The sequence below is a fragment of the Paroedura picta genome, chromosome 2, assembly GCF_049243985.1.
Source record: "Paroedura picta isolate Pp20150507F chromosome 2, Ppicta_v3.0, whole genome shotgun sequence".
In the NCBI taxonomy this organism is placed as follows: domain Eukaryota; kingdom Metazoa; phylum Chordata; class Lepidosauria; order Squamata; family Gekkonidae; genus Paroedura; species Paroedura picta.
In genome coordinates this window covers 99,526,736-99,552,703 of record NC_135370.1, presented here as the reverse complement: position 1 = coordinate 99,552,703, position 25,968 = coordinate 99,526,736, and the positions used below count along the sequence as shown (strand labels likewise).

The 25,968-nt window shown below is 45.1% G+C and overlaps 1 protein-coding gene across 5 annotated transcripts in view; it reads right to left on the bottom strand.

Moving 5' to 3' along the window:
* Window positions 1–23,814, bottom strand: part of FAR1 (fatty acyl-CoA reductase 1) — a 61,734-nt gene extending 37,920 nt beyond the window's left edge. For 2 of the 5 annotated variants that reach the window (XM_077321850.1, XM_077321852.1), the window contains exons 1-2: window positions 23,658–23,814; window positions 10,172–10,366 (exon numbers count right to left, since the gene is read on the bottom strand). In XM_077321850.1, the coding sequence (XP_077177965.1) occupies window positions 10,172–10,363 (192 nt within the window). In that variant the 5' untranslated portion in view covers window positions 10,364–10,366; window positions 23,658–23,814. Of the gene's footprint in view, window positions 1–10,171; window positions 10,367–23,417; window positions 23,570–23,657 lie in introns of those variants that run through there. The other 3 variants (XM_077321848.1, XM_077321851.1, XM_077321849.1) reach the window with 2 other exon arrangements.
* Between the last annotated feature and the right edge of the window lie 2,154 nt (window positions 23,815–25,968).

Here is a 25,968-nt window from a genome sequence, read left to right as displayed (position 1 = left end):
GTCCTTGAGCTCACCCTCACTCATCTTGTAGATGCGCCCTTTGGGTAGTACCGCCCCCTCTGGGATGTTGATAGCGCAGTCCGTGCGGCGGTGTGGGGGTAGCTCGTCCGCTTCCCGCTCGCTGAAAACGGCTGCGAGGTCTCGGTACTCTGGCGGGACCTCGGGCTCGGGTTTCTCCTGCTGCGCCGCCGCCGCTCCCCTGGGACGCGCCGCCGTCCTCTTGTGGCTGGAATTCTCGTGGGGGACCCGATGCCGTGCACCCACCGTCAAGTCGAACTTCAGGGTCCCCGCCCGCCAGTCCACCACGGGGTTGTGTTCCTTCAGCCAATCCAGGCCCAACACCGCCCGATATCCCGCTACGGGGACCTGGATCAGCCACCGCAGCTCTTGGTGGTCCCCTATGTGGATGGCGATAGGACCCACCTCCTCCCCGAAAGGTCCCCCCTGAATCGGGCTGCCGTCCATCTGGACGAAAACCAGGGGAACCTTCCGAATGCGCTTCGGTAGCCCCAAAGCCCGGGCTATCTGGGGGTGGACCATGCTGTGGTCGCATCCAGAGTCCAAAAGAGCCTCCCCCACCCAACTTAGTCCGTTCTCCGGGTTCCGGAGCTCTAAAATTACCACGTTCGGAGGTCGCGCCTCATGCTGTAGGGGTTTTCCCTCGCACCGCGGGACCTGCTGCCCGGCGCCGTCTACAGCAGGTCCTGGCCGTTTCCCGTCGCCTGGGCGCTTCCCGGTTCGTTGCGGAGGTCCTCCGCCCGGCGTGCCTGCTGGGGGCGTGTCGCACCTCCCCCCTGGGAGAGCCCGCGGTCCTCCCCCCCTTGCCGTTGGCACGCTGCTGCGAAATGTCCTGACCCCCCGCATTTCAGGCACAGACCTTCCCGGCGTCTCCTTTCCCGCTCGGGGTTCGGGGGTCGTTTGGGGCGAGAGTTGTCGGGGCCCGGTCTCGGCGCCTCGGCTGACCCGCCTTTGGCCTCCCGGGGGGGTGCGGCGGCCCAACCCAGGCTGGCTTCCAGCTTGGCGACCACAAAACACCACCCCTCCAGTGTAGACAGATCTTCTTCCGTCCCCTTGATCACGGCCCATTCCCTGAGCTTCGGGTTAAGGCCCTCCCGGAAGTACTCGATTTGGGTCTCCTCGTTCCAGGAGAACACCTTGCCTGCTTCCCTCCGGAAAATGTCTATATAGTCCATAACCCCCCTAGTACCCTGTCGAAGTCCCTTGATCCGACTCTTTGCCTTGTCCTCAGCCTGGGGGTCCTGGAATCGTCGGCGGAGCGCGACCACGAAGTCCTGCAGGTCCCGAGTTGCCGGGTCGCCGCGCTCGGCCAACCCTAGGTACCACTGACCCGCCTTGCCCTGGAGACACGAGGCCACCCCCCAGACCAAGTCCTCGGAGTCCTCATACCGGTCTCCATACCTCCGGGCATGCGTCAGCGCGTGGAGGAGGAACTGCGGGAGGTCGTCCGGCGTCCCGTCGAAACGCGCCTTAAGCTCTGGGGGGGAACGTTTTGGAGAGTAGTCCGACCCCCTCCGGATCCGGGATTCTCGGCGTCCGCCGTCTCGTCCTGCTCCGCTCCACCGGCTACCAACTTGCCCAACGACGTCGTGCCGCTCCCTGCCTTGCACGTCGCTCCTGCGTTGGTCCGGCTCTCGCCGCCCCGTCGGCTCACCCGCTCCCCCGAGATCCTCTGCTGTCTCGCCTCTCCGCTGGCCGTCTCGCCTACTCGGGACTGAAAACTGCTCCGGGTCGGGGTCCGGGGCCCGCTCACCAGTGCCGGGCTCGTCCTCGTCGCTGGAGACGTCCTCACTCGACGCGATCCCTTCCGCCGTTGTATTACCAGTCCCTCCGGGCCCGGCCCGAGCTTGCTCACGGGCTTCAGCTGCCTGCAAGCGCTTGGCCAAGTCCGCCATGGCCCGCCGCAGGTCCTCTAGGGATTCCTCAGGTCTTACCGGGCGAAGCGCCTGCCTCAGCTGGGTGTCGCAGGTTGGGGCCAACCCCCCAGACCTCGGCGCGCTCCCCGCCGTGCTTGGGAACCCCATGGCCCGGCGCCTTCCCTTGGCCGCCGCTGCCGAGGGTCTCGGGGTCCCGGACAGCTGCTCCTGGCCCCCCGATTTTCGGAGGAAATCTCCCGGGGACATTAAACTCATGTTCCCGGGGTTCGTGGGGGTCGAGACCGCCCCGTTGCTTGAAAACGCCATCTCTGGATCCGTCCCGATAAGCGCTCGGATGCGATGCCGACCCTGGAGTTCGGTGGGAAGCTCTTACGATGTCGGGGACCCGCTTGCTAACTGAAAAAACAGGGTGCCCCTTTGAAGAAAACGTCATGCCAGGCCTGGTGAACGATACAACAGGAACAAGCTTTATTTCAGCAACGTGGAGTCCGCTGGTATGGAGTAAGAGCTTCCACCGAAACCCAGGTGGAAGCTCCCTTTTATACAAAACCCACCTCCTTAGGCTGTATTGCCCCACCCAGTACTTGCGGAGGGAACATGCTGATACAATCATGACTCATGCACATATGCGAGGTTTTCCGGGGTTCCTGATGGCCCATTTTCCTGGAACAAAGGGCCATCTCCGGGCTCTTGTCAAAAGGTGGAGGGGGACATTGAGGTTCTTTAGCGGCCATTGCCACCTCAACGATCGGGTGGGGCGCCCAGCTGCCGGCTTGCCTATGATCACCATGCCCTACCTCCGTGATCGCGGGCGCCTCTGATGGCGGGGTTCGGTCCGGTTCCCAAGCCACCAAGGACCGAACCACGACAGTAACCCCCCAATGCTTGTAGTTGACCTGATCCAGTGTTTCATAAACTTTTAAAAAATGGTTTGTAGTGTTTAAAATGGACTCCGGGGAATGGTGGAGGACAGGAAAGCCTGGAGGATCATTGTCCATGGGGTCGCGATGGGTCGGACACGACTTCGCACATAACAACAACAACAGTGTTTAAAAATAGGTTTGGATCCTATCATTCTGTTCAAAGTTAAGAGTCTTTCTCCAACTTATGAGGATCTTCTACCATATAAAGCATCATATGAATTGGAGGAAAGCTCCAGACTTTGCTGGTCAGAATGATAGAAGATAAGCCATTTTTAAAGCCCTACATCTCAACAAAGCATAAGAGGAAACAATGTCATTGTCCAAATAAAGAAAGAGGAGCGGATTTCTGGCTCGTCCCTAACACCTTTCCTTTTATGAACTATTCTTGAAATCATATGCAATTTACACAATAAAAATCTATGCAAACTAAGAAAGACTTCCTATTTATAACCTCATAGTTCTGCAAAACAAAAAAACGACGAGAATCCTGTTAAGCCAGGGTTTCCCAACCACTCAATGCTACTGTAGTGTTTCTTGGGGGGGGGCTCAAAATAGCAGCTGGGGAGAGCCCTCCCACTCTGCTGTTTCTGGTTCCTAGGATAGGATTTTAAAAAAAATCTTTAAAATTTCTTCCCTTATTTGAGCAGGTCAACCCTACCCCCACCCAAAATGGAAAATGATGGGCCTGGAGGAAGGGGGAAGTGGTGGTGGTAGGACGGCCATTCAAACCTCTCAGTTGTTCCTGTGTCTTTGGTGGTGGCTGGAGCTGCAGTTGAGAGGTGAGTCCTTCTCTGGTGGAAGGGTAGGTAGGCAAGAGGCCTATCCCAGCCTCATGCTACTTGCCATTCCAGTGGACTGGATTTCAGCCTGTTGAAGCAGCCAGTAGTATGAAGTTGGGGCAGGCTTGTTGGGCCACTCTGGACCTTGGCAGGAGGGCAGGAGAGAGGCCTACACCAGCCTCACACTACTGGCCATCCATTCAGAGCTGTTCTAGGTTGTCTTGGCGGATAGGAGGGTGGCTGGATGGCCAGGGCTGCTCTACAGTTGCCAGATGTGAGTTGGGAAATTCTTGGAGTTTTGGGGGTACAGCCTTGGAAGATTAAGGGAATTCTTAAAGGGAAAGACTTCAAAGCCTGTGGGGAGAATACTAGGTTTATTAGGAGGGTAAGTGCAATGGCTATTAAAAGTGACTGGAACTCCAGATGCATGATCAGAGATCCAAAGAGCAATTGCGCAGTTCAGGTTTGATTCTAATATAGACAGGTCCATCTGTTATGGAAAAAGTTCCATTAATTACAATGGGGTTTGTTTACAAGTAAATATACTTAGGATTGCACCTTGTTCAGAGACTCTTGGAGTTAAAACAATATTTCTTCCATATTTAGCATGAAGAGAGGGGCATATACAAATGAAACTAACTTCTCATGTTAACAAGTATTTGATTTTATTAGTGATGTCATGCATACTGTAAACAAGTCAGAGCTTTTTTAAAAAAGAGGTTTTATTTAAATAATGCTTAGAGTTTGCCAGGATTTCTGTGTCTGTGTAATGTCATTTCTGGTGACATGTCACTTCAGGGGGCACATGGCCAGCTGACATAATTTTCTGGTACCTTCAAAGCCTAAAAAAAAAAACTTCAATGGTACCTCCACAGTCAAAAAGTAAAAAAGGCTGCTGTAAGCACTGGGGAATTCTAAATGATCTTTAGTGAGTTACAAAGAACCACTTTATATCAAGCAAATTGCTGAGCATGGAAGGTACCAGAACATACGCAAGATCATATCTGAAAAAATGGAAGCATTTTGTAACCATTCTGAAAATCCAGAACAGGCAGACATTTTGTTTAACAGAAGTACCTTGAGAGCAGCATTTAACTTATTTGTTGAAACCTCCATTCTACATATCATTTTGGATAATAAACTGCAGCCTTTTCAAATCTCTAAGCTTGTCAACATATATACCAAGTAAGGATGGCAGCCTCCAGCTGGGACCTGGAGCTCCCCTGAAAAGTACAGCTGAACTCCAGACTACAGAGATAAGTCTCCCTTGAGGAAACGGATGCTTTGGAGAGTGGAATCTATGGCATTATACCATACTGAGGTTCCTGTCGTCTCCAGGCTCCATCTTCAAATCTCCAGAAGTTTCCCAACTCTAATCCAGCCACTCCTATTGGTCTCCAGGGGGTACCTGGCAATCTTAATACCAACTAAACGTAAAAACCATTAGAAACATTGCTACATCTGTTTATTGGAAAGTACTATTTCAAGCTACATTACCAACTACACCTGAACTTCTGACATGTAATGGTAGATTCAGAAAGCTAATGTATGTCATTTGTAGCTCAAGAGTAACTGTAGTAGAGAAATTAGATTTAGTATTAGTAATTCATACAACATACAACAGCTGCAAATGAGAGAACCAGCTCACACTGAAATCCAAATTATTGCTTGGCTTTATGTGAATGAACCTCTATGGCAGAGTTACACAAGAGCTCCCCAGAGGTTACACAGACTTTCCCAAAAGTTTGGAGGGCTGCAGACATCACCAGGCATGACTGGAGCCCACTTCACCTGTCACTCTACAGGCCTAGTCTCTTTTTTCTCTAGTATGGATTTGTTTTTATATATATAATTTTATTTATTGACCACCATTCCTGGGCAAGCTGGCTTGACCACCATTCCTGAGCAAGCTGGCTTACAATAAAATTTTAAAACCCTCATAAAACTCAATACATATCATTAATATTGGCGGCGAAAAACAATCTACAAAACTCCCCTACCCCATCTGCTCACACCCTACCACAGCAGCCACCATCACCCCAGAGGGGAATGTACTGGCGATGTCCAGCCTAGGGGCCTATAGAGGGAGGGACCCAATCAATGGTAAATGATCAACTGACTGGCTCCTACATCTTACTTCTGCACCTATTTCTTTGAGGGAGCATGTCACCACTTCCAGGGTTCCTTGAAGCCTGAAAAATCTTTCAGTGTTCCTCCATGGTCAAAAGGTTGAAAAAGGCTACTCTATGGGTTTATATACACTTGATCCCTTCAAATGCTGATATTTTGCCCTTTTCTGTTTCAGAGCAAATGACAGCTTGCCATTACTTCTGAACTGGCAAGCTAGGATCTCTTGTAGAAGGATGGAAATCTGAGTATATAAGCCCAGGGCTTGCTTCTGTAATACCATGTGTAATAAACAGAAGCAGCTGTCTGTGATTAGGTACCTTGAAACATGCATTGCTACAATCTTTCTATACAATATATAAGGCTGACAACTCAGATGGAATGATGAGTGTAAGACATGCTCTGAACAGAACTGTGAAGGACTGCAAACCTGAAAAATCAGGGAACTCTGGCTCTCTTCCTGCTCATCCCATCTGTAGTTTACCAATTAAAAAATGGAAATAAGGACTATCCCCCTTGTGAATGAGTGAAAAAGGCAATGTTTTAAAATAATTTTAGCTGCTCCTCAAAGTAACTTTATATCTATTTAACAAAGTATGCAATAAATTATCATGGTAGTGGACAATGGAACGTGTAAATAGTATGGAAAGAAAAGCATATTCAACTCTCTTAAATACAATTCCTTATTTTCCACTTTAGGTTCTGGGTCACTTTTTTGATCCAATGGGTCTAAAATGTTTCTGGATTCATGTTAAATTGTACAAGATATCAGTTTAAATCTACAAAGACTTGAAAACTTCTGCTACCACATTGCTTCCATATTTCCACCAAATTTCTATTTCTCCCAAATAAATAAACCAAAGAAAGAACAACCTTCCTCTACATCATTTTAGAATACCCCACCATTGTGTACATGTTGATTATCTATACAAGGTGGTGAATCAATATCCTACTGGTCCCCAAATTCACACATTAAAACTAATGCAGAGCCCAGACTGCACACAATTTGCATGCCATGTATGGAAAAGCCAGACATCAGATTCTATGCATACTAGGACCTACGGAAATGCTGAACTGATCATATCAACACCATGTGGAGGACCACAGGCTAGTGTGGGTGCTGAGAAATCTTTCTTACATCTAGGAACCACTCACTTTTTAGCTTCAGGTTCCTGTATTTTAATGACCACATTTTCTAATCGTGACTGTAAAGCTTAATTTTAACTTTTTTACTACTTCTTGTCATTTCATTGGTGCTATTAAAAATAGTGCAGCAGTACTTTTATTTTATTTATATTATCTATTTCATTTATATACTGTCATCTTGGTATACCGGCTCAAGGTGGTATATAACATCAATAAAAACATGCACAATTAAAATAATACGTTACACCAGGGGTAGTCAACCTGTGGTCCTCCAGATGTTCATGGACTACAATTCCCATGAGTCCCTGCCAGCAAACACTGGCAGGGGCTCATGGGAATTGTAGTCCATGAACATCTGGAGGACCACAGGTTGACTACCCCTGCTTTACACTATTTAAGACCATCTTTAACTAACAGCAACATAAATTTCAATTGCACCTAGTATTTCTAGTGAAATCCCTTTGAATAGGTCTGTTACCAGATTCATGTAAACGTATGAGTGTTTTTTAACTGGGGGCCATTAGATGTTATCGGATCCCTGGCCCCAACCAAAAGCTTGGTCAAAGAGCTTCATCTTACAAGCCCTGTATGCATAACCATGACTGTCATTACCCCAACCAGGGCCAGGACATTTTTCGTCCTGGCCCCCATCCGGTGGAACAAGTTCCCAAAACACATTCAGGCCCTGACAGAATTGGCACAGTTCTGCGGGGCCTGCAAGGTGGAACTCCTTTGGTTGGGGGGCCACTGAAACAATAAAACTGACTGGGCCCTCCCTATTGGAAAGAGGCCTCCTGAATTCACTCTAGTTCTGAAAGAACTATCATAAACTGGAACACTTGATGCCGTCAGTTGGCACTAAGACCCAAAACTTAAACTACTGCTGCTAACCTAATTTTAACTGTTTTAATTGAATCAATTAATTATTTTAACTCATTATGCATATATCCATGCTATATACCGCCTGAGCCAGCCCACTGGGAGGGCGGTATAGAACTTAGATAAATAATAATAACAAATGAGTCATCCTATCAAAGACAAATTACCTTGTTAATGGGCTGGAACAACTCATCAATCACCCAATACCTGGGAAGCAAGCCTAATTACTCAGCATTAGCAAACACTAATCAACAGATGAGAAGCTTTGTAGCCTGTGGTAAACAGAATGCAAGGTAAACTCAGGCAGGTTGGGTATGCAGTTACCACTACATAGTCAAAAGGGGCATAAAATACCCAAAGGGCTGATCAACATTCCTGTATGCTATGTACTTAGTGATTCTTATACTTCCAACATACCTTGGAAACCTTTTACTTTTCACTATGCGCAAATACCATACACAGGAATATAGACTCCTCCTAATTCCTCTAGGATAAAAGCTGTTACACATCAAGGAAAGAGTTTCACAGTCATTAACTTTCTCTAACTATTTAGCTAATTATCTTATATCAAAATGTTCCATTTTTTCATTAAAAAAACCATAATGTTGCAGTTGTTCACAGTATGCTTAGTACAATTAGACTCACAGAACAAGAGGCTGGGCAAAACCAGAAATTTCAGAGATAAAACAACGCTACCTCTTCCACAAAAACAACTTTTATAGTATGCTGCAGAGCGACAGCAACCATTATAATTCTCCACGTGGCCCCATTTATTGATATTTATATCTGCAAATCTGGGCCATTAAAAATGTGCAGAAAAATCTGAAAAATTAAAAACTAGAAGGAAAGAGTGAAATGAGAGCAGCATTATCTAAATTTGTACAGAACACATACCTTCACTGGCCTGTTGACATGTGTAATGGCTGCATGTGGGAGGTGGAGGAAGTGGATGGGAGATAACAGTGCAGCAGGTGGGGTGGAGGAAGGAGAAAAGGAGTTGCTGCTGTTCTAGCATACAATGGATGCAGTTACAGAATCAGATTTTACAAGTCTACCATATTCTCATGCTCCTCCACTACAGTGGCAAAAGGACTCAGCTAATTCTCTCTCCCTGTAATGCCAGCCTTTTGTTTGTACTTAGTATTTTACATAGGAGAATATTCAAACATATCTTACACCTATAGAGAACCAGCTCTACCCAGTGATTATCAAGTGGCAGGATGTGACTCAGTGACCAGTCAAATAAAGGCACTCCCTAAGTAAGAGAAGACTGTTCTTGCATAAAGACTGCTAGAATGTGATAAAGTCTCAGTTACTAGGCCAACCAACAAAACACCAGCCATCTATATATAAGGAGTGTTTTATAGGAACTCACATTCACCCTACAACCCTGTGAAAATGCGGCTGCCAGTCTCCAGGATGGACATGGAGATATCTCAGAATTATAACCAATCTTCAAGACTACAGCAATCAGTTCCCCTGGAGAAAATAGCTGCTTTAGATGGTGGAATCTGGCATTCTATCCTGGTGAAGGCATATGCTAAACCCCACCATCTACAGGCTCCACCCAAAATCTCCAGGAATTTCCAAAACTGAAGTTGGCAATCCTTTGCATGGCAGATTTTATAGACAAGGCACATGGTCTAAAATAGTGACTTAAGGAAGGGCATGCATCAAGCTGACTGCTTAAAAGGAGATGTCAACCAGTTTTGTTTTATAAAGCTAATCCTATCCTAGTGGTCATCACTAGCTTCAGTCCATTCCATATTTGCTGCAAACTTTCTTCAAACACGCTTAAGCCCAATCTTAACACCTTACTGTTACAGCAAAGAACTTCTATGTGTAACTTTCCATAAGCAAAGTATCTCAATTAAATTGTGCTGTAATCCATTCAAAATTAGCGTATACTAGAGATCCAATATTGTGTTGTGTGCTAAGTACACATAGACACTTTATACAGGTGGCAGCACAATTCATGCAAAGTCATGCAAGAAAGTACTTCTCTTCACCATAATCACATAAACTAGTTGTGAAATACCACTTGTCTTCCGGTTGCAGGGCAAAAGAATCTGAAAGCAATCAAATAATAGAAACAAATATTGTTCACTTCATTGTAAGGAGCTGGCAAAAATACATGAACATTTAGAGCACCAGGTAAGCAGCCAAGAAACCATTTCTGGTATCTGGAGCATGTCAGATGTTTATAACCAGAATGCAAAGCAACTATGTATGTGCTGGCCAAAAACACTCTAATTACAAGATTAATGGTCTCATGCTTACCTCTGATTAAATTAATTTTGCTGCTACTTTTGACCAACACCATTACAAATGCTTGTTTTGAGAAGAACTTGATCCAGAAACATGTTGGTAAGGGAAAAACACATGTATATCATACAGAATATGATCGTTTATGGAATCATACCTTGCAGCTGATCATTTCTTCCACTCTTTCTTGGGACATCTTTCCTGCTTTGTGCCTCACCAACACATAAACTGCCTTTACTTTTGGACAAGACCTTAATAGTTTTTCAAGAAGAACCTTTCCCATGAAACCAGTAGCTCCTGTGAGAAGGACATTCTTGCCTTCATAGTATTCTGGAATTGATACCATCATGACCTTAAAAGAATTTAAAAGCAGATTAAGGTTTATATCCACATGTGTTCTATGTAACATTTTATCTTCACATTTTGACATGGCTATGTACCTTTTTTTGCTATATACTATCAGCATAAATAAAATAGTTTGATTGCTCTCTTTATGAGAAATACACAACCATACATGTATAAAATGGTGATTGTATTATAAAGCTATATGAACAAACATATGTAGAAGAGAACTAAAACGAGAATTTGCATTTATCACTAAGTCATTAAGGATGCATCTGATGTCTGGACAAAGTGCTTGAGTATAAAATACTGAAGTTGAATCAGAAGAATGGGTAAATATGAACTATTTAAGAAATCAATCAAAATGTTCAGCATTGCCATTAGAAACCTATTTTAGAAAACATACACACAGAGAACATATTTTACAAATTTTATTTATTTATTTATTTAATTAATTAAATTTTTATACAGCCGTTCCCTTAGGCTCATGGCAGTTTACAAGATAAAAGATTGCAATAAAACCCCCAGTTAAAACCATTAAAACCAATCCACAATATCAACGTTATCAACGTTAGGCGACAGGTGAGCACTACCTAACCCCACTAACCCCCCAACCCACCCCACGTTAGCCGAGGGACATCAGGGTGCTAATACTGTGATATGGGAGTGAGGCAATCAGATCACTCAGATGAACCCAGGGAGCCCAGATCCGCCCACCCTGGCCTCAACCATATGCCTGCGGAAGAGCTCCATTTTGCAGGCCCTGCAGAAAGCTGTTAACTCCGGCAGGGCCCTTAGCTCTTCCGGGAGCTCATTCCACCAGGTTGGGGCCAGGGCCAAAAAAGCTCTGCCCCAGGTTGAGGCCAGGCGAACATCCCAAGGGCTGGGAACCACCAGTAGGTTTGCACCCGCAGAGCGAAAGGCCCTGCAGGGGGGCATAAGCAACCAAGCGGTTCCGTAGGTAGGCAGGACCCAGGCCGCGTGTAGCCTTAAAGGTTAGAACCAAAACCTTGAACTTGATCCGGAAACAAATTGGCAACCAGTGCAGATGTTGAAGTACCAGCTGAATGTGGGCTCTCCAAGGTGTTCTAGTGAGGACCCTATCAGCCACATTCTGTACCAATTTTAACTTCCGGGTAAAAAGACAAGGGCAGGCCCGTGTAGAGCAACTTACAGTTGCCCCCACTGCAACCCTCTGCATCCAGTTCCGGAGAAAGGAGACCAGCCATTGTAGCGCAGTCCCTCTTATTCCGGTTCCGGCTAGGCGGTGTGCCAATATCTTGTGGTCAACCATATCAAATGCGGCTGACAGATCTAAGAGCACGAGTATGGCAGAACCACCTCGGTCCAGCTGGCGCTGGATATCATCCGTCAGGGCGACCAGCCTAGTCTCCACCCCGTGGCCAGGTCAGAAGCCAGACTGGTATGGGTCAAGGGCTGAAGTTTCCTCCAGAAATGCTAGAAGCTTGTCTGCTAGATTGTCTAGAACCTTTTTAATTACACTGAAACCTAGATGCTTATGAACCAAGCACCAGAAACCCCCTGAAATTCAAATAAATACAATTACAGGGAACAATCTTGCAAAACGTTTTGCAATCATCAATATTTGTTACTCAGGCCTCTACAGGAAAAAAACAGGAAACACGTTTTTCCTGTTCCTAAAAATGAAGCAGATTCTTTAGATATGTGTTATCATTCACATATCACTGACAATGTTCATCTTCAGACTTCATTCCCCCACACCAAGTATCATAGCTATTCCTTCATGCTATTATTCTATGGAAAAAAGATTTTGGATAAAAAGTTTGAAAATCAGCCTTACAGGGTTTAGTTTAACATTAACCCCTCTTTTTGCTAGCACTTCAGAATGTTGTTGACTTAGACTGCAATTCTGCTTACAGCTTTATTAGTGTCACTTTAGTCTACACTTGTTAATTTCTATCTTAATTATAACAGTATTGCACTCCTCTCAAAAGTTGTTTTTTTACCCCACAAAATCCCAACGATACCTGATCTAGTTTGGCTTTCAGTTTCTGAAAAGCAAATATGTAGCGAATTGGATCCTAAGCAGTGTGAGAAACTGGCCCACTGTTTTATCTGATGGGTCACGTCCAGCATGGCAGCACCAGTGCTTTTTGCAAAAATGAGAGACAGGACCCTGAGACTATGCACAGACTACAGTGGGGCTTAATGCCATCCCCACCTCAAACGCATACCCCCTCCCACTAATCAGGGGCAATGTCCTTTTGACAGAAATGTTTGATAAAGAGTTTGATGGAAGGCATGTTTTAATTTTTTTTAAATTAAACAGAGACTAACAGTTCTAGCATTGTGGGTAATATTTTTCTCGATAAAAGATTCTAATGTCTAAAGCTGTGTACACACTATTATGCAGCATACAATAGCTTTTCTGTTCGCCCTCTGTATACCACTACTTCTCTTTTGCTGATGTACAAGATTTACTAGATTTTTTAAAGAACAAGTTTAGAACTGATAGAAGCAGCAGATACATGGAACTAGTATCTAGTGCACAAAAATGTTTGGATCTATCTAAACTAAACTTTTCTTATTAAAGAATACCAAAAGGAATCAGAACATAGAGCTACAGCAAAGGAAGCCAACTATAGGGGTGTGCACTTGGCTAATCTGAGCTGATAAAACACCTTATCCAACATTTTCTGGCAGAGGCCTGAGGTTTGTGTTTGGCATAGCTATAAGCAGTTCATAGAAAAATATAGCTAAGAGGCTGGAAGCCCCATGCCTGTCAGCTCAGGGCAGCAAATAGCTGTGCCCTGGTGGGAAAGGTCTTGTTTCTACCTGAGTCTTTTAGAAAAGTGTCACCATTACATAGGCATGTACCTTACAGGGGTATTGTGTGAATCACAAAAAGAAGAGAGTAATGTAGCCTGCTTTGGTCCCCACTGTGGATGAAGTTGTAATGAAAATGAATGGTGGACTGGTGAATGGTTGAGAACGAAAGACTCAGGCAAGGAGAGGATATGTGGATTGCCAATAGGAGGTAAGGAGGAAAGCATGAGGAGCAAGATAAACAAGAAAGTGAGGTGCCACCCTTAAGTCCTTGATAGTTCCCTACCAAGCAAACTTATAAGGGAATTACCGTATCACATTTTAAATGTTCTGAACAATTTTTACCAATGTACATAATTCATTGAACAGTGCTGACTTGTCCTAAGATTACAGTCAGTTTACAGTTTCAAATTTTTAAAGAATTTTGTAAGAAGATAAAAGCAAGTTAATCTGCCTACTATTACAGCAGGAAGCCAATAGCAGAACTTAGTATGGTTCTAGGTTTGCCACTGACTGCTGAGGGACTAAGAGATACAAGTTGTCAGTCTTACACTTGCTAATCAACCTCAAGAATAAAGTAAGCTGCTACCAACTCTGTGGCATTCTTGGCTTCATTAAACATTTAACTGCTATCAAACAAGAGATCAACAGGTAGATTTGATCTCTTTTTTGATCCACATAATCAGCAACAACCTGATTGTCAGGGAACCAACTTATTTATAAGTTTCCATAAAACATGAAATTTACCATTTCCTACCAATGAACTAGAAGGATCAATGAACTAGAAGGATCAAGAACTGAATAGCTTACAAACAGCTTAAGGGGAAAGAAATGGATCAGGGACACATAACAGAAGCTTGTTTTAGTGCTGGATTCCTAAAACAGCACCTATAAGAAATGGGATTGCTTCACTGACCTTTAGCACTAGCAGCTGTTAAAAGGGTAAGTCCAGATTTGGTATAGCTGACTAACTTACGCGCCAAGGGGATGGAGACTCTTTGTAGAGCACTTTAGGCAGTGTCATGGGTTAATTTAAAGTGTCAGTTTTCTTCTTCTGAAAGTTGCCTGGCTATACATTTTCGCATCTTAAACTGTGCCCTATGGCTAATGTTTATATAATTGCATGACTCATCCAGGAAAACTATACTGACTTCAAATTATTTTAAAATAAGTTAATTGGACTTTAGGAAAGCTAAGTAACTCAATGTCAAATATTTAAAATCAAATCCTGAAGACTATAATTATTACCATATATACTCACACTAGTAATAGAGCCCACTGTATGAAGAATACAGCGGGCGCTAGGAACTAACCATAGTGTCCCCCGGTGGCGGTCCTCTGGGTGGGCTCTCAGCAGCGGAGGCGCCCCTGGCTCCCTGGGGCGGCGGCCTGACGCGGCTGCTGGGGGCTCCCTGGGGCGATGGCCTGACTCAGCGAGAGGCGCGAAGCGCCTCTTGCAGCATCAGGCCAGGAGCAACTGTGCGCGGCTCGCAGTTGCTGGGGCTGGGAATCGGACTCCCTGGGGCGGCGGCCTGACGCGGCTGCTGGGGGCGATGGCCTGATGCAGCGTCAGGCTGGGAGCAACTGCGAGCTGCGCTGCGCGCGGCTCGCAGTTGCTAGGTCTGGGAATCGGAGGGACCAATCGGCAGGCGCAAAGCGCCTGCCGATTGGTCCCTCCAATTGTCTGTCCAGAGAAAGGGTCCAATCCGGACCCTTCCTCATCACGGACAGATCCCGCCCCAGAAGCCCTTAGCGAATTATTTAGTCTGCGGGCGGTGTTTAGATGTGAGCCGAGTTTTCAAGCAGTTTTTAGCACTTAAAAAACCTCCTTGGCTTATATGCAGGCCTACTCCCAACCAGCCATACGCATCATTGCATTTGCAACCTAGCTCTCTGCAAGTGAGCTAACCTTTGCCTTCTGCAAAGATCTTAAAAACTAAGCTCTTTGCAAGTGAGTTAATTGCTCCCAGCTAACCATTGCCTTCTGCAAATATCTTGAAAACTGTGCCTACTCTGGCAGTTTGTAGGACATCAAAGGTTTCACTGAGGGATTATAATATTCTCCCCCCTCCTTTCCTAATCACTTCTTCCAAACTATTCTTTTCGTTTCTGTGGGTGGGGTGGGTTTTGGAGGTGCTTTGGGATTTACTGTTTCTTCAGTGTTTCTTTCTTCTTTTATCTGAGGGGCAGCATTGTTTACCTTTTCTTTTTGGGGTTATGTTTCTTTTAAAAGTTGATTTTTACAGTTTTCAGTTTTACAGTTCTTTTATTTCAGTGTTTAGTTCTGGGGGACACTGTAGTCCCCAGTTTGGTAGCTGTTGTATTTGTTGTAGTAGGTTGCCAACTTTGGGTACTATTATTCTGCTGGGGGGCACTGTTTGGTTCTCCTGCCAGAGCAATTCTCACAGAACAGTTCTGTCAGTGCTCTCTCAGGGTGTCTGGCATCAAGTGAGGAAGGGAAGGCAATTGTAAGCTGCTTTGAGACTCCTTTGGTTAGTGAAAAGCGGGGTACAAATACCAGCAGCTATTCATCCTCTTGACTTTTCTGTATTTGTTTGGGGGGAGGCTGGATGGGAAAGCCTGTGATGATTGAGCATGGATGAAGCACTTAGTCCACCCTGTACATTTACCAGTTGCTGCTGCATTTCCCACCCTTGGCTTATATGCAAGTCAATAAATTTGCCCAGATTTTGTGGTAAAACTAAGGGCCTCGGCTTATATGCGAGTATATGCATTATAATTGTTATTGTTCCCCACCACCCCCGAAGTCGGCCCGTGGCGGTTTACACAAGACCATAAAACCAAGTTAAAACCCCATTCAAAGGACATAAAAATTCAGTTACAATCTCAGCAAAATAAGAACATGGCAAAATAAATCCCACCCCCAACCCTACCGCTAGAGGGGGGGGAGGAAGGAGGGCAGATGACGCCGATAATACATAATACTGCACGAAGGACAAATAGATAAACAGATAAATAGATATGGGGGGGGCACTTCAATCTTCCTCAGCGACCCCAGCCTCAACCATAGACCTGATGGAAGAGCTCCATTTTTCAGACCCTGTGGAACACTAAAAGATCTCGCAAGGCCCGCAGGTCACCCGGGAGCTCATTCCACCGAGGCCAGGCATGACCAATAGATTATCACCTGCAAAGTGTAAAGTCCTGCGGGGGGCATAGGGCAATAGGCGGTCCTGCAGATATGTGGGTCCCAACCTGCGTAAGGGCTTAAAACCAGAACCTTGCAGCAACTGGCAACCAGTGTAGCTGCCTCAGAACTGGCTAGATATGCCACCTCCACGGTGTTCCTGTGTGAACCCAAGCAGCTGCATTTTGTACCAGCTAGAGTCTCCAGATCAAGGACAAGGGTAGGCCCATGTACAGCGAGTTACAGAAATCTATTCTGGAGGTGACCAATCACCAAGGCCAGATGTTCACTGAGGCTTGAACAGAACAGGAAGGCCACATAAAATTATATGCACAGAGAAAAGATGGGAGTTGACTATCTCTCACAGGTCATTTAGTGGAAAGCAGACATATACAGTTTCCCCCTTCTGTAACAACTCAGTGAGGATGGAGAGAAAACAACTTTTCACTCAAATTCTCTGAAATGTAGAGAGCTTTGGCAAAAAGGTTTTGCAGAAGGCCAAACAAATAGCCCTTTCTCTGAAGTTCAGAGTTTGTGTAGAAAGGCATTGTGTACTGGGTGTGCTGAAGAGAAATGCAATTGTTTAATTCTACTTAGTAGCTAGCTTTGTATTCTGAGCCCTCAAAACAGTTTTTTTTAAACAAGATAGAAGACAGCCATGATGGATCAAAATAGCTGCCCTTAGTCCAGAATCCTATTCCCAAAGCTGCTAAGCACTTACACAGAAGACCTTATGAAGTCTGGAAGCAAAAACTATATTTGTCTTGGCTATCAAGTATTTTGGCTCTAAAGTCTTCAGTGATCTTATTTCTGAATCAGAATGTGTGCATTCTTGGGAATTAAAAGATTTCCACAGCTGACCAGTCTGATGTGTGCCATGAAAACCATATTCAAACTACAATAAACTGAACTGGGATGCAATGAGGTTGAAGACCTTCTCTAGAGTCCACTCTCCTTTGAGCCTGTCTTATCTACTTAGCCAGTTAGCCAGGGTACTTGAAATTCCCGTGATGTATTCTGTCCTAATGGACAGTAGCTGTTATTCCACCCAGGTCAAAATCTTTTTTGGCTTCCCTGTGTGGTTCGTGGACCTGGAGCCGCCCGGACCACTGAAGTAGGTCCCTTGGCTGCAATGCTATCCATTTGTATGAGAAAGTGGGAGCTGCTGATGAGATCCCTGAAATGCAAGCATGCTAGGTAGATGGCATGGACTTCTAACAAACGTATTGGAAGGTCACTCTCCAACATGGACTACCAGCCCTGAGAGGAACAGAGTCCAGTATTGTTCCCCAACCCTGCAAAATGGCATTGGTGAAAATCTGCCATTTTGTACAAAAGATGAATGGTTTTCCTTTGGATAGGTCAGATGACTTTGTCCATCACTGGAGACTTTGGTTGACCACCAAGGAAACCTAGACCTGAACATCTAATTTTTTCTTTCTTTCTTTCTTTCTTTCTTTCTTTCTTTCTTTCTTTCTTTCTTTCTTTCTTTCTTTCTTTCTTTCTTTCGGGGGGGGGGGGTCTGAGAAGCTGCTGGAACTATTGTATATCCAATGGGATGATCTGGAATTCTATTTTGTATCCCTGAGATACAACCCGTTGGGCGTAGGAATCTACATGGGCATTGAGCCAGGCCTCTTTGAAGAAGGCTAGCCATCCCATCACCAGGATATGTTGCCAATCATGTCCTGAGGACATTGTTGTCCCTGTCTCTCCTATCTGTGCATGTGGATCTGGATCTCTGTAATACTAAGGCAAACCCTCCTCCAGATCATGCTTTCTCAACCAGTTGTGAAATCATGGAGCTTCTTGACAGCCCTGGGTTTCCAAGATTGGTGAGAGTAATTTTTAATATATATTTTTATAATTTGTTAAGCATCCCAAAATGGTCAATGGTGGACCTGGAAGAGGTGGGAAGGGGAGGGCAGGAACACAGCTATGTTTCCCAGCTATATTATACATGATAATGCCACTTCTGGGGTTTCTCAAAGCCTGAAAAATGTTTCAGGGGTTTCTGAATGGTAAAAACATTGAGAAAGGCTGGTCTAGATTAGTTCCAGGATCCCATTCTGACATCGTACCTCTACATTGGGAGCACTGGGAACAAAAGAACAGAAAGGATTTTCTGTCTTGCATGCCTGGGCAAGGCTTTCTTTTTATCCTCTAGTTTCCACTAATGCCTTTTCTAAGTGATCCCCAAATAACTAATTCCCCTGAAAGGGGTAGGCTGGGGTGATGGTTCTGGAATAGTAACTGGCCTACCAAGCCTGTAGCAAACCAGTTGTCTAGGCTCTGCAGTGGAAGTCATGGCCTTGGCTGAAAAAAACTATCACAACTAAGGTGGCATCAGCTGTATAGAAGGAGACCTTCAACAGACTATTTGTCCCCTCTATGAGTCTATGGACATTTTCTGGGATCAGTTGCAATAAGTTACAGCAACAGGTGATGGGAGCCCTGGAAAATATGGCTGCTGTAGTGGAGGCACGCATGGCCATGGCCTCATGAGCCTGCATACGACAAAATCAAACTTCATGCCATCCCTCAGGGTACCTTCTCTGAACCCAATCCTGCATATTGGATTGCTTTGACAGGAACATCTATTAGAGGGATCTGTAACACAGATTCTGCATATTCAGTAAAGTATAAGGGTAAAGGTAAAGGTATCCCCTGTGCAAGCACTGGGTCATGTCTGACTCTTGGGGTGACGCCCTCCAGCATTTTCATGGCAGACTCAATACGGGGTGGTTTGCCAGTGCCTTCCCCATCAGTAAATATAAATTGTCTTAATTAAGGATGGGAACTGTTTATTATCAAGAGGATTTGCCCATTCTGCCACAATTTTCCTCTCAAAAATTCAGATAAAAGGAATTTTTTGATTGCATTCAATCTTGAGAAACAAGTCCCCACTCCCTTTAGGACCCAAACAAAATTGAGACCCAGAACTATATGTTTCAGAAGTTGGAGAGTGTTAGAGATCCAAGATGGATATTGCTTTACATCACAAAAATTGGTAATCCCCTGTACTGAAAAATCTTTCAGGCTGTTCAGGAACCTGGGTGGGTTCTACTTCAACAGTAATAAACTCTCCAGCATCAAGTCCAAATCCAATCCATCCAAATGTGAATAATAATTCCCCAAAACAGCAACAGTGTTGTTCTGTTTGCCTAACACCTCATGTGCTACCCTTACTCTATGGAAAATTATGAAAATTACATTTTGTTCTAGGCATATTTTGTTCTATATAGACACATGTTCAGAGAGAAAATGGATTTGTGGGAAAGGAAATGTCACTGGCACCTATTTCTGTTCCTTGGATCTTTCCCCAACTCTCATGCTGGGGATTTTCTTTCATGCTGCCCAGCCCTAAACGACTTCCAATGACCCTCCCCTCCACCATCCTTCCAATGGACAGTGGTGACTTAGAGGTGAAAGTGTACACTGGATGTGCTTTGTGCCCCAGGCCAGTTCTAAAGAAGAGTTGGTTCTTATTTGCCGCTTTTCTCTACCCAAAGGAGTCTCAAAGCAGTTTACAATTGCCTCCCCTTCCCTCTCCCCACCACAGACAACCTGTGAGGTAGGTGAGGCTGAGAGAGCCCTGATATTACTGCTCGGTCATAACAGCTTTATCAGTGCTGTGGAGAGCCCAAGGTCACCCAACTGGCTGCATGTGAGGGAGCGTGAAATTGACTGGTTGACTGTCAGGAAAATGAAATGAAGGGCAGTACCCTGGAATTACCACCAACCAGCTAATTCCCAGAGACCTCACTAATTAAGTCTGTTTTAGGCACAGTGCCTAATCTCCCTCCCACATACTTCATCCCTATTTCTTCTCTTCCCTAACTCTGGCAAACCAAAATAACACTTAGCCATATTTTTGCCCTCTCTAGCAATGTCGACACAAGCAAAGATTAAGGTGACCAGATTGTCCCACTTTTGGAGGGACATCTGGGGGTACCTGGCAAATTGTAATGCTGCAATTAAATATATATATATATTACAATACTATTTTTGCGTTTTATGTGTTCTATTAAACTTTTTGTTGCTCCATATAGACCTAATGTTAAATGAACCCCCCCCCCCCCGGTCAATGGTGTCCTGTCCTGGTCACCTTAGCATAGATACACATTTTACTTTTTCAGGGTTTTCAATTCACCCTAAGAATGCTCCCAGCAATCAGATTTTTCTGAAACAGTCTTCCTTGTTCCAAAAGTGTCTCATTAAAAGGATTTTTTAATCTGCACTTTACAGCCAGGATTAGAATTATATAAATACATATACAAAGATCCATAAAAAGTTAATTAAAAGTTTTTAAAAGTGATAAACTTATTTAACTAATAAATACATTTAATAATGATCCTTGGAATAATTAAAACCCATGTCCAGTATTGTAAGTTTTTGCCCACCATTTGAACCTCTGTGTGCAAAAAATATGACTGGATAGTTTCTGAAATTACTACACAGGTAGCATCAATGGGAAAACAGTAATGGGATGGTTGTCTGTCAGGAAAATGAAATGAAGGACAGTCCCCTAGAATTACCAGCAGTCTGAAAATACAAGTCTAGCATACTTTTTTCAGACTTTTTCAGTGGATTTCTTCATTGCTCAATTGATTTTCTGCATGTTCCTCATTGTTTTTCAACATTTTTCCTATTAAAACTGCCATTTCCCAATACTACCATAGTACAGGAAGCTGTTCTTCCTCTTCAATACACAACCCACAGGTATGAAAAATTTTCCTTTGAATCACATACACAATTATTTTATTCAAATTTCCCCTCATCTTTCTTAAACAATGATATCCAAGGCACACAATATTCCAGTGGGATTTCATGAATGCTAAAATGCATCAGTACCATATTAGTCTCCTCAGAACACAAAATGCTTTATCATTACTACCTCCAATATAGAACTGATAACCTAAATAATACTGAAGTCATTTTTGACCAACTGCAAACATCCAACCAGTTTTACAAGCTTTATCACTGCTTAATATTTTTTCCAGCCTGCTCTTTTCTGCAGGCCCAAATTACAAACATCTAAAAGTGAAGATCAACCAATTTTCTGAAAAATTACCAAATTAGAAATTAGAAAAATTACCAAATTATTAGAAATTGGTAATGACTACAACATCTCTCTCATTAGAACAATAAATTTTCTGGAAAATGTTTTCACATATTTCTTTAGATATTCATTATAATATTTACAAAAAGAGGTATTACTTACTCCCTTTCCTGACAAATTCCAGAGTAGCAGTTACATTGGTTCTTTCCAGAAAACACACCCACAAAAAGTCTTACCTCAGTACATTTTGAAGATTATTGTGGAATACATTTTTGTGGACCACTTTCTTATCAGACACATTAAAAGTTACAGTCCAGTGGCACCTTTAAGACCAACAAAGATTTATTCAAGGTCTGAGCTTTCGAGTGCAAGCACTCTTCGTCAGACTTGAACTGACCATCATGACAGTGGGATTAACTTTTGCTTATATATTCCCACTATCATGATGGTCAGTTCATAGTCTGATGAAGAGTGCTTGCACTCGAAAGCTCACACCTTGAATAAATCTTTGTTGGTCTTAAAGGTGCCACTGGACTCTGATTTTGTTTTGTTGTGCTGCTTCAGAACAACATGGCTACCCACTTAGATCTATAAAAAGTTATGTTCACTTCACAGGTTATAGTTTATATATACACATGTGAGTGTGGAAAAATGGAAACAGTGGTGCTTAATGAACTCAACATTCAAGAACCACAACATATAGTATTGGAATACAGATCCAAGTATATACAATATTCACAATATCAACGAGGCAACAACACTACCTTCCACATCAGCTCAACACCTGATATGGGAAACAGAACCTTTGGAATCTCCCCACTACAGGGGAATGGGCATAGTGAAGGCAGAAAACGGCTTTGTTCTTATTTGTATATATCTGGGCTCTGCAGAAGTTCCTGTTGAACATCACCGTCTTTACTTTTGTGCACCTTCACATGTACCACCTGAGTCCCAGAATATGGTTATAAAACACAGGATGCAGCAAACATTGCTGAAGCTAAGCCAATATATAACTGGCACTAGGACAGAGCTCCTGAGATCTTTACATACCCCCCTCAAAGTTCTTATTATGGCTAGCAGGATACAGACCAAAACTGAAGCAAGGACAAACCTTCACCTTCTTATATCAGATTGAATGAGCTCTAGCCTGGAAAGCATGTTATCACAAAAACATCTGCCAGTCTTTAAGGTGCCACAAAACCACTTTACAGGAATACCAAATGTTTGCTTCTCAGTACCAGGGGTCATCAGGACAAGGCAAGCAAGCCACGCTGGGGCACATATTCATCTTATGGAAAAGACTGCCAATTAGTGAGCTACTGTTAAAAATCCTCTGAAATGTTTTGACTAGAAACAGCATGATTTCTGCAAAAGACAATACTAAGCAGTTAAGAGCCTCAATCCGGCCCTTCACATCCCCCACCCCACCAGCTCTGTTATACAACTACAGGCAAAGACGCTTCCAGGGGCAGAACTTCCAGGCCCCTTGCAACAGTGTCTGTATGGCCCTTCTCAACCGTTCCCGAGGAGGAAGAGGGGAAACCCACGATATTGTCACGGCAGAGTCAAAGTTATAACGCCGCTGGAAGCCACAGGCACTGCTTCGGCCCCTTCCCGAAACCCCCGCTCCGCCTCGGCGCCTCGACCCACCCCCCGCGAGTTCCCCTTCAGCCGGAGCCCAGCCTGCGTCTCGCCCCTCCGTCCCCAGCCGAGCGCGGAGCTGCTGCTGATCACAGAGAGGCACTTAACGGCGGCGCAAGCCCAGCCATCCTCCAGGGCCGAGCCTGCGCTCCAAGCAACCCCAGCGCCGCGCCGCGCCGCCTGGGGAGGGGAGGGAAGCGGGCGGGCGGGCAGGCAGCCCACCGCCCTCAGCAAGCGCCGCCGCCGCCTGCCACGGAGCCCTTCCCGCTGCGCCCCCAGGGGTCGACCCCCCCCCCCGCGGCCTGGCCGCCCCTCCCCCCCATCCTCTAATGGAACCCCGCACGTGCCCAACAGGGAAGCCCCCCCCCAACCTCCACATCCTCCTCCCGTGTCTTTAGCTACCGTATTTCTGCGACTGCCAAGGGCCCCTCCGCACCGAACCGTCTTCGCCCCCCACCTCAGGCCAGTCGGCCCGCGCAACGGATGGGTCCTCCCGCGCCCCGCCTGGCCGCTGCTGCCGGCTCGCGCCGATTCTCCTCACCCCCACCCCCCCTTTCGCCGGCTGGCCCCGCCCGCCCGGAGTTCTCCTCTACGCTTCGGCGGTCGCTACCCGGGGAAAAAACCGTTCGCGAGGCAGCTTACTAGCGTCTGCAGCTACGGCCGCAAACAGCGGTAATGAGAGAGGCGCACGCTATTGGCGGCTCCCCGATACATGACTGCAGCGCCGCCATAGGCTCCTAAAGACGCCAGTCTCCGTCGCATTTGCCGCTGCTGATTGGTTCGATGCCGCGGAGACCTCGAGCAGCGGTTCCATTCGCGGGGGTGGGACTTCGTTGTCTCATAGCGGCCGCGCAAGGTTGACCAATAGAGGGTGGGAAATCTAGAAGTGGTGGATTCTGTTGCGTCTCTCCGGCCTTGGCCTTGCCTTGGACCTGCTGGGTCGTAGAAACGATTCAGTCGCTATCCACTATCTAGATCTATGGGTCTTAATGCAACAGTGGGTTGCAAAGCGAGGCCGGGTGGATGCCAAACGTTGGCAGTCGTATTGAATTGTGCACGCTGTGTTTTTAGATTACCAAGTAAGTTGGACCTGTGGTTCAGCATACCAAAAGGGTTAGGAATCACCGCGCTACACCAACGATGTAAACCTATGAGTGCTTATACTAGGGTTACACAAGGTCATCCTTTTTTATGGGGGGGGGGGGTGTTGGTCCTTTTTTCTGCTCTTTAAAAAACTGACAAAAATGTTCCCCTTAGGGGTTTGAAAGTTCGGAATATTCTTAGTAACAGTGATCACAGCTTAAATATGAGATGTCTTTAAAATGAGATTTGTTGTAGAATCATAGAATCATAGAGTTGGAAGGGGCCATACAGGCCATCTAGTCCAACCCCCTGCTCAATGCAAGATTAGCCCTAAGCATCTCAATTTTATCGACGTCCTTCTTGAAGTGAGGCCTCCAGAACTGCACACAGTACTCCAGGTGTGGTCTGACCAGTGCCGTATACAATGGGACTATGACATCTTGTGATTTTGATGTGATGCCCCTGTTGATACAGCCCAAAATGGCATTTGCCTTTTTTACCGCTGCATCACACTGCCTGCTCATGTTTAGTTTACAGTCCACAAGTACCCCAAGGTCTTGTTCACACACAGTGTTACCTAGAAGCGTATCCCCCATCCAGTAGGCATGCTTTTCATTTTTCTGACCCAGATGCAGAACTTTACACTTATCTTTATTAAATTGCATCTTGTTCTCATTTGTCCATTTTTCCATTCAGATCTCGTTGAACTCTGTCTCTATCTTCCGGAGTATTTGCCAGTCCTCCCAATTTGGTGTCATCTGCAAACTTGATGAATAGTCCCTCCACCCCCTCATCTAGATCATTAATAAATATGTTAAAAAGTACCGGGCCGAGCACCAAGCCCTGAGGTACCCCGCTACTCACCTCTCTCCAGTCTGATGAAACACCATTGACAACAAATCTTTGAGTGCGGTTCTCTAACCAATTCCCTATCCACCTAACTATCTGAAAATCCAGATTGCAGTCCTTCAACTTATCCATCAGAACATCATGGGGAACCTTGTCAAAAGCTTTACTAAAATCCAAGTAAATGACATCAACCGAATTTCCCCGATCCAGCAAACCTGTTACTTGGTCAAAAAAGGAAACTAGGTTGGTCTGGCAGGACCTGTTGGAGACAAATCCATGCTGACTTCCTTGGATCACCAAATTGTCCTCCAGATGTTTGAAGATCGCTCCCTTTAATATCTGCTCCATTATCTTCCCCACAACAGAGGTCAGACTCACTGGTCTGTAGTTTCCTGGGTCATCCTTCCTCCCTTTTTTGAAGATCGGAATAATGTTTGCTCTTTTCCAGTCCTCTGGGACATCTCCAGTCCTTAAAGAGGTTCCGAAGATGATGGACAAGGGCTGTGCAAGTTCTCTGGAAAGTTCTTTGAGTACTCTCGGGTGCATTTCATCCAGACCAGGGGTTTTGAACTCATCCAGTGCAGCTAAATGCCTCTCGACAACCTCTCTATCCATGTTAACCTGCCACCCAGACACTATCCTTTGGCTACGGCCATCTCTAGATGTGCCTAAACACTTTGATCTGTGGGAAAAAACAGATGTAAAATAGGCACTAAGCCTTTCTGCTTTCTCTGCATCTTTCGTTAGAGTTTGTCCATCTGCACCCAACAGTGGGCCTATTGCCTCCTTTACTTTACGTTTGCTCCTCACATAACTGAAAAATCTTTTCTTGTTACAATGGGCTTCCCTGGCCAATCTTAGCTCACTCTCAGCTTTGGCCTTTCTGATGATTGATCTACAGTGCCTAGTAACCTGTAGGTACTCTTCTTTAGAGCTCTGTCCTTCCCTCCATTTCCTGAACATTTTCCTTTTCTTTCTTAGTTCCTCTTGAAGTTCTCTGTTCATCCAAATAGGCTTCTTA